Source organism: Ostrea edulis, chromosome 10 (assembly GCF_947568905.1).
Source record: "Ostrea edulis chromosome 10, xbOstEdul1.1, whole genome shotgun sequence".
Taxonomy (NCBI): Eukaryota; Metazoa; Mollusca; class Bivalvia; order Ostreida; family Ostreidae; genus Ostrea; species Ostrea edulis.
The window spans coordinates 28,714,066-28,724,089 of record NC_079173.1 but is presented as its reverse complement, the minus strand read 5'-3'; the positions used below and the strand labels follow the sequence as shown (position 1 = coordinate 28,724,089).

At 35.1% G+C, this 10,024-nt stretch overlaps 1 protein-coding gene across 1 annotated transcript; it reads right to left on the bottom strand.

The window, feature by feature from the left end:
• Positions 1-1,209: 1,209 nt before the first annotated feature.
• Positions 1,210-9,443, bottom strand: LOC125665706 (uncharacterized). The gene is made up of 4 exons (XM_048898492.2): positions 9,270-9,443; positions 4,002-4,171; positions 2,694-2,786; positions 1,210-2,439 (listed from the first exon to the last, which is right to left on the bottom strand). The coding sequence occupies exons 1-4, from the start codon at positions 9,304-9,306 to the stop codon at positions 2,134-2,136; spliced, it is 606 nt and encodes a 201-aa protein (XP_048754449.2). The 5' UTR covers positions 9,307-9,443; the 3' UTR covers positions 1,210-2,133.
• Between the last annotated feature and the right edge of the window lie 581 nt (positions 9,444-10,024).

The window sequence follows — 10,024 nt, the reverse complement described above, 5'->3', positions numbered from 1 at the left end:
ATCATAAAAATCAAGCAATATACATTGCAAAACAAATTCATAAATCGCATCTGATTCCACCTCTGGTATATCCAGGGGTCCGTGTTTGTCCAACTCTTCATTTTGTGGTCCTGATACGAGTTATGAGATTGATCACTGTTCGTTATATTTACCTTTTCATTAATGACAAAACGTTATTATGTCTCCCACGCCTTCCCAGAAGTTTGTTTTTAGCGTGAATTCTTCTTCCGCTTCTCATACAAAGTTTTTCCGGGCCGTAACTTTCTTGTCTTTTCATAATTGATATATGGGTATACCATGACTAGACAGTGTGTCACCTAGCATTTGTTACAATCTTCGGCCTTGTTTATGTAAAGGTCAATAATAGAATTTGGGGTATTTTTTGTCCGGGCCATAACTTTTTCGTCGTTTGACATAGTCATTTCATATTTGGTATGTGGGTAAACCATGATAAGACATGGTGTCACGTGCCATTTTTGATGACCTTTGGCCTTCACATTTTATGTAAAGGTCAAATAATAGAATTTTTGGGCCAGGCCTTTGAATTTGGTATGTTGATATACGATCACAAGACAGTGTGTCATGTGTCACTTTTGATGACCTTTGACCTTCTATGTGAAGGTCAAATACAATTTTATGGGCATTTTTGTTGTTTGGACCATGACTTTTTCAGCTTTTGGCACAAGCCTATAAGTTTGTGATATTTGGTATGTGGGTAAACCATGATAAGACAGTATGTCACGTGCCATGTTTAATTAACTTTGGCCTTGACCTTTTATGTAAAGGTCAAATAATATAATTTTGGGCTAGGTCTTTGACATTTGGTATTTATATATACCATGATAAGACAGTGTATCACGTGCCAGGTTTGGTTGACCTTGACCTTTTATGTAAAAGTCCAATAATAGAATTTTGGGTCATGTTTGTTGTCCGCACCAAACAGTTTTTTTGACATGTACCTTTGATATTTCGTATGTTGGTAAGTTTAGTTACTATTTTATGTTTACAACACTGTTCCTTGGATGAAGCTCATATAGGTGACTGTTATATGTACTCTAACTCTTCATTTTCCACTTTAAACATGATACTTTAAAATGTTTTCAAAAAACTATTGCAAATAGAAGTGGAGACAACATTTTTAGTGTGCAAGCACAATTCCTCCTAGTTATATACTGAAATACGCTAAACATGAATAAATAAATAGATATCGACACATGAATGTCTTTTTATTTACAAGAATATACATACATTTGTATACATGTAACAATAACTCTATTGATGAATCAATATGAAGAAAGGATGAATGTATGTTAAATGTTTATTCAGGGAATTCATGTCTACACTCACGTACCAAATTAAAACTCACAATATGGCTGACTCACAAGTGAAGCATCACACACCTACATTTTCATTTCCAAGTATTACTAATGCTGAGAGAATTTGACCGAAACATTTTTACCAAGGTATAAATTCAGATGTCACCTACTGACTGACCAAATGGATGCAAGTCCTTGTTTACAATTCTACCAGTGATTACTAAGATCAAAAGAATGCCGCAGGCATTATTCTGTGATATACCTTCATACGTAATAACTAATTATGAGCAGATTGATACACACCTCGCTTGTACTTTTTGTGTTTTGCTAATACAACAATAAAGTCGATAACTGATACTTCAATATTATAATCATAAAAATTACTTAATATATTTTACAAAACAAATTCATGAATGACGCAATAACATTTGTCACTCAATAGAAATAAATCTTTCGTATTCCGAAATCGATACACAAATTAACAAACATCTCAGTGCAGACAGGTTAACCTTCCACCTGAATCTCGTGGGGATCCGGGTTAGAATAGGTCTTCCGTGCACCTTGCTTGACGTAAGAAGCGACTAATTGGGACTGTCCTTCGAATGAGACCGCAAAAACAGAGGCCTCGTATCACCGCAGTTGTGGCACGATAAAGATCCCCCTGCTCAAAGGTCATAAGCGCCGAGCACGGGCTTAAGTTTTACAGTCCTTCACATATTCAATTAATCAATCATCGAATTGAAATGTGAAGCATAATGACCTGTAATTATACTAAACCTTCATCATTTTGTTCATATTAATACCCACACCTGTACCTTCAACAACAATTATTTCGACGTCTATTTTCAAAACCAAAGGCTCGTACATAACAGCAAAAGAAAACCGTTCCCAGAAAGCACCACACGACTATCAAAAAACTGTCAAAGGCCGCCAAGCCACCGGTCACTAGAGCTGCTGTTCTGTCTTCAGGACACGTGACGTTTTTCTGGTACTGCACTCGATTTATTCTAACGTAGTAATGTTGTACCTCCCCAGAACACCAGACAATGCCAACGATAGACAGAGCAACGAAGGCCAAGGAGATAATGGTTGTCAGAAGATTGAGCACGTAGTGGGCGATGAACTGTAAATTAGAAATTATGACGAAATACATGTAATATGATAATAGTGTCAATGTTTGACTCAAGCTTATTGCTTACAGTTGTATGTACAGTGTTACAATAGAAATTCTATTAACCACTAGCGTTTACCAGAACAACTATAGATGTATATTTAGGAAAGTGTTTGATACTGCATTGCAGAGGGGCCTAGAATTACAGGGTTAGAAGTTTTACCACATTTGCAATACCAAATTGCAGAAAAGTGTAAAATATTCACAAAACATTTGGCTTTAATTCCAGCATCCACGTCTCCTTGCTCTGCCCATCCGGTTTGGTACAGCTTATATCCAAGTAAAGCACAAATGCAACTCTTTAAAAAGAAATAATTTTTGTAAAGTGTGAATTTCTAAAATAATATAGAATAGTAGAGGATTAAAAACAAAATCTAATCCCAGAATTATAAAAAAAATCATATGATACATGTATATGAGTATTATACATGAAACCAAATGATAATAATAAAAATGTCCTTTATTTATACAAGATAGCACAATCAGTTTTCATAACATTGTGGTTCTGAAAATGTACATGTATATACAGACAGCAGTATTATACACATACAATATAAAATATGAAGATGTGTTACAGATGAATTTTTTTTTTAAGATAAGGGAATTTTAAGTTCGCAATGTTGGGTAGTATTTCAAAAAATTCTGGCATATTATTTCATAACTGTGAACCATGAATTGCAAAAGATCTTTTAAAATATTGTGGTTTTGCCCATTGTATATATAATGAATTACTTTGACTTAATCTGGTAGCTAATTTCGTAAACATACTGAAAAACATCTAAATAATTGTGAGTTGGACTATGTAAAACTTTGAAGACAATAATGATACCTATAGTTCTATATACAAAATAGTCCGACAGAGGCATCCACCTAAGGCGCTGCATCATTTCTGTTGTGGGTGAATAAAAATTTCTATTTAAAATCACTCTAGCAGCTCACTTTTGAAGTTTGCATAATTTGTAAAGACCGTCCTTGTTTTTCATATTGCCCACAAATGAACAACAGTATAAACTGAGGAAAGACAATTGTATCGAACATTTTCAGTAATACTTCGACGGACAAGAATGAACGTAATCTAGATAACACACCTATTTTGTTTGCAAGTTTTTATCTATATAAAATTTCAACATGTTCAGACCACGTGCGACACCTGTCAATATAAACACCGAGTAGTTTTTCACAAGATACATATACTCTTGTGATATGATAAGGCCAAATATGTTATTTTGGTCCGATATAATTTTAGTCAATGAACTATAAGCCCCTGGGGTCCTCTCTCTCTCACACACACACACTCTCTCTCTCTCTCTCTCTCTCTCTCATGAGATTAATATGATTGTGTCATAGAAATGATATGGGAAAGAGAAATGAAATTAGAAACAGAAAATCCCGAACGGACGTAGATACACAGCTGTACCATACGTCCTGTCTAAAGACGGGCATATAAAGAGTAAACAGATAGTCTACATAATGTATATAGAGTTGATTTCAACATAAGTAAATTTAGAACTTACGAAAATTCCCGGGATTAATGACCCGCCGGTTAGGTGCCAGGGGCCGTCATCTACACCGACCACGATATTAGCGATCCCCACTGCCACTCCAATAAAAGATAGAACGCCACATACCAAAGAGTGCTTCAGATAGAGAGACAAGGAGTCATTTCGGCGCCGCCGTAAGGCATCTGAAAAGATTTAAGATTCTGAACGTCACAGCTGTTCACAATATTGATCGTATGGTGTTCTTACTTAGTTTTGTCACAATACACATTACACAGTATATAACGTAATAATTCTCAGTAACTTGTAAATAGCCACCAAAACGTATTATCAAACATCCTGTTATATTCAATGCTAGATACTATTTTTGCATAGTGTCAATGTGTGAATTAACCGTGCGCCCGACCACCCAGGACGCATAAATATTGCCACGGGAGAGCAACTTTCCTGGTACATGTATAGACGCTCGACCGGACGTGTTCAAATTTCTGCAAAATAAAATTTAGATGAATCAAATCGTACCGGTAACGAAGTTGTAACAAGCCAAAGACCAGACCTCGTCAATTTTATAATCGGGATCGAAGTTCACAAGATCTCTATATTCGTTTTCCACATCTCCTAAACTAGCAACCGATCCAGGATTTTGCCAGTATATCTCCATCCTCTACTTGCTTCCTGACAAATAGACGATAGAGATTTGTTGAAGATCTCTGAACTGGAAACGTCAGTAGATTAAGATAAGTCTTTTAGACCTCCACTCAACCAAAGTAATATATGTCTCTGCTTTAAGTAAAGCAGATTTCGCGCTTCTGCGCATTAAGCCATACAGGTGCCGTGAATCAAACTGTCGTACGTATGTACAGCCAAAAAAATACTCTTTTGGTATAAAAAAAAAAAAGCCCTACACACTAGATATATCACAAATCCCACGTTCGTTTCAAGTTCCAATACTGGGCTCTATATCGGGGTCATTGATTTCATTACAGTTCATATACATGTAAACTATAAATTTTGACACTACCCTTGGAATATCGTACAATGATTTAATATTTATTACATATCTGGTGCATCAAAATTGGAACCGTATAAGTTTTACATAAATGATCAACCTTTTTTTATTTGGTATAAAGAAATATAGTTCTTTTTCCTTAAAAATTGGTCATAAATCCTCCTTGACATGCTCCCCTGAAAAATCTATGCTGACGACCTTTAGTTTTTCTTATCAGTACCGTCCTTTTATCACACTTTCATACTGTACAGGGTAATTTTCCCTTTTTTTCATTTGAAATATTTTTCATTGCCTACTTTTGAAGCAACCTCAAAGAAAATCGAAGTGGATGACCGTATGTTTTTCCAATGATTTTAATTCAATAATAAATATTTTACCGTATATTAAAATTTGAATAAAATCTATATGGTAGAAACAAATTAGGCCCGTCGGCTTTAATTAGTAGGTAGTATTAAAGGTAATTTTAGAGGTTGCAGTTATTTCCTCAGTGCTAATAGGTCTTTAGCAGGGCTGACAACTTTAACAAGCAGTCAGCCCTGCATGTCTAGCTAATTTTACAGCGAGTTTCATACACCGATAGCGCACATTGATTTTAAACGTGCAATATCACCATTTCTCTTGTGTGTCTGGTTGGCCTTGACTATTTTATTCATATAAATTAATCTCCGTAAAATTTCAAATTAAACAAAATAAACAAGATGTATTTGTGAAACACAAATGCCCACAATAATGACCAATTCCAAAGATGGCCAAGGTCATTTTGGTACCAGTAGAAAGATCTTGTCACAAGAAATGCATATGTGCAATATGAAAGCTCTAACCATTGAGAAGTTATGACCAATGTCATTTTTTTAAAAAGTAGATCAAACGCCAAGGTCAATGTCATCAGGTTAAAAATATTGGTACCCACGGGAAGTTCTTGGCACAAGGAATACTCATGTGAAATATCAAAGCTCTATCCCTTACTGTTCACAAGTTATTAGCAAGGTTAAAGTTTCAGACAGAATGACAGACAGGACAAAAACAATATGCCCCCCCCCCCCCCCCCATTTCGATCTCGGGGGCATAAAAAAGTCGATCGCCGATATGCGGGCTTCTTCATGGAACTACGTGCGTTGCTTGCCTTCCGTGAAAGAACCTACCGATCGCGACGAGCAAAATTCGAATGCTGTGAGAATGAAGAATGAAAAAATATCAATCACCTACAACTGACATTCTATTACAAAAAGAAATAGACTCCAATGTTTTTAATTTATAGCATTTTGAATTTTTTGCATGGATGTTGATTCGTAAAAACTTAAAAACCCCAAAATAAATAAATCTAATGCATTTTCTCCCAAATCTTCAAAATCAAATTGCCGCAAAAATTTCATAAATGCATACACCAAACCCTACTATTTCGAGAAGAAATATTGATAGTCTGCACAATAATTATATAAATGTATTATGTCAAAATAGTAGTAAGGGATTTGACAGATTACATGTTACTGCATTAATTTAGCACTAACATTTTGGCATAGTGCTCACAAAATCGAACATCTAATATGCACGTAAAGTTCTTTTTCCCACTTCAGCTTTTGAATCTTTGTTTTTTAAGTTTAGGAAATGGGTGTGTCTCTGTTTTGGCTGAATTACACGTTGCTTGTGTTATCTGTACCTTTTAGTATTTCCGGGCAATCAATATCAAGTAGCACAGTGCATCTATTGTAACGAACAGGAATACACTATCCCGGAACATGAGATTATTATACATACATATAATTATATAATGGGAAATCAGGAGAGCTAAAATCCCCGTCATATCCTGTGACATCCTTATCTATTGTAGTTTTTAGCCGAGTTGCAACGAAGTTGAACTCGGCTATTGGTTTGGTGATGCGGGCGGGCGGGCGGTTGGGCGTCAACAATTGGTTTCCAGATGATAACTCGAAAAGTTTACAATCTAATCAAATGAAACTTTGATATATTGTTGGGTACCAGGCAAGGAAGACCCCTATTGATTTTGGAGAAAAATGATCAAAGGTCAAGGTCACAGTGACCGAAAATAGAATGAAAATTTCAGGAAAATTTGGTTTCCGGATGATAACTCCGAAAGTTTAAATCCAAATCAAATGAAACTTTCATATATTGTTGGGTACCAAGTAAGGAAGACCCCTATTGATTTTGGAGAAAAAAGGTCAAAGGTCAAGGTCACAGTGACCGAATATAAAATGAAAATTTCAGAAATATTTGGTTTCCGGATGATAACTCAGAAAGTTTAAATCCGAATCAAATGATACTTAAAGATATTGTTATGTACCAGGTAAGGAAGACCCCTATTGACTTTGGAGAAAATAGGTCAAAGGGCAAGGTCACAGTGACTGAAAATAGATTTAAAATTCCAAAAGGATTTTGGTTTCCGGAGGATAACTCAATTTTTTTTAATTTGAATCAAATGAAACTTGGATATATTGTTGGATACCAGCAAAGCAAGGTCCCTATTGATTTTGGAGAACAAAGGTCAAGGTCACAGTGACCGAATATCGATTGAAAACTTCAGACAAATATGGTTTCTGACCAGTAACTCGAAAAGTTTAAAACTGAAATTAGTTCTTCACAATTATAAATATACCACGTCATTCCTGGCTTTACAATGTATCCCATGCAACTCGGCTCATGCACCCCTGGGTGCATATACTGATTTTTTAAGATTAATAATAGGGCTGAAACGTTACGCTCCCTTCACGATACGATACATATTGCAATACTTCTGACACGATTCAATACTTTTCAATACGATATAATTTACGGAAGAAACCAAAGATAACATTGAAAAAAAATTAATTACTAAGATTCAAAATCATAATTTAAAATGCGAAATGTTTCCAAACTGATAGACGGTGTTGGCTGTGTAGTATAAACTTATAGGTAATTATTATTTTCGTCAACCTCAAGGCAAACAACAGCTTGAACATTATTCAACGCTATTTTGTTCCTCATGCAGGTAAAAATATTAAGTACAAGCCGAGTATGATGTATTTTACTGAACCCGTTCGTAATAAACGCATCGAACCGAAAATCGAGGCAATGAATCGAACATTGAATCGAGCGTTTATATTGAACAGTATCAATATTTCGGTGAATCGTTTCAGCCCCAATTCATATGACACGTGGATAACCCTGAATTCATTTTGGAGACAAAATACCATACGGTGGGAGGGAACTTAACATAAATAAATAACTTTTCGACACACATTTTGTCTTTTAACAAATAGTTTTATATTTGTTTCTGTTCAGCTTCCACCTGGCTATCAGCAAAATCCATTTTTCTGAGGATGGGGGTCAGAAATGAATGTTATTTCCTATTTGACCGTGAATGTGAGACGTAAATCTATGTATCATACACAACTTGTATGATATGAATAACAATACACAAAATGTTGCATGTGATATTGAACTTTTTAACAAGTATACTGATTTAAGAATCTCTTTAATGTAAAAATATATATATATATATATATATATATATATATATATATATATATATATATATATGAGAAACATCAAAGAACGATATACTATGCATGATTTCATTAGGTTTGGAAAGTATGTCCAATAAAATTACTCAGTATCACAATTATCAATGCTAATTTAAAATGCCTGGTACTGTAATCAAATCAACCTTAAATGGTAAATAAACATGTCAAATTTCCGTCTAGGTACCCACAATGAAAATTCTGACTCGCGTTACAGCAAACATATAATTTTTCAAAGGGAAGCCTCAGGATCATGGGACTTATCATGAATTCTAAATATGGTCAATAGTTCACCTTTTAGTTCTGTAAAGAAAGCACCAGTCCTATATTATTATTATTATTTACTCAGCAAACCATTTATTTATTTTGTTTCGTTGATCATTTTGAATACCATAGACCCTTTCTCCTTAACAAGATAACATAATGAATTCATTTTTCCAAATACTATTGAATAATGTTTAAAAATCCTAACATACATGTACATTGTCAAGTATCATATCATGGCATTGCTATACAACTTGTGAAATTTCCATCCTCAACGCTTTCCCCGAGCCATACAGCAGGGCTTTCATTCCTCGGGTATATTGTACCTCTCCGGTGTTTTGAACACATTATAAACATATACAATCGCCTCGTCGGTGCAATGACCTCAGGAAATATAAAGATATCACACTCGAATGCTATATCGCGTAAATTGGTTTTTACTGATATATGCAATGGAGTCAATCTTATCTTTAACTTTGTCAATGATTTTCTTACCTTTAACTTCAGGTGGTTTGGTGTCGTACATCTGCATTAAATTGTACGGACAATCTTTAATTCATGACACAGATGAAAGGTAGGATCAATGTGAACTGCGCAGATATCTCGTCTGTCAATAGCAACAAAGGATCGTTCATGCATGGTTAGCATTTGCGAGTTATTTGCCCCTATTATCGCAATAACTCGTACTTATAATGTTCGACGTATACAATTATTTGAGTTTTAGGTAAATCCGGAGTAGTAATTTGTTGTCAAAATAATAACTACTCTGAAGCGAAATATAAGATACGTGTTGTTTTTACGTCAAAATCCCACTTATTTACAATCAATAACATATACGTAACAAATGAATTTTTGATAATGATTGCGACCATTCACACCGGTGTACTTCATGAAGGCCGACATGATGCATTGCAGTTCATAAACCCACGCATTTTCAAATAATTTTGTTTAGGAAATTGACACAAAAAACTGTTTCTATCCAAAACAGGTGATTTCATTGGTAAACCCAGGAGCTTCCGGGAGCTTCGCCATCTGGTCCCCAATCGGGGGCCCTCAAAGCGGCCCCCAGACCCCTTGCCGTACTTTGCGTACACTTCATTTTCCACCTGCCTGTGCGCCTGGTCCCCATCTCAATTCTACTATATATATATATTACTCAAATAAATTGAGATTCGCCTTAAATTTGATAGTACTGTACATCCACTTCTTTAAATTGAACTACATCCAGGCGTCTGTATTTCATCCATTGT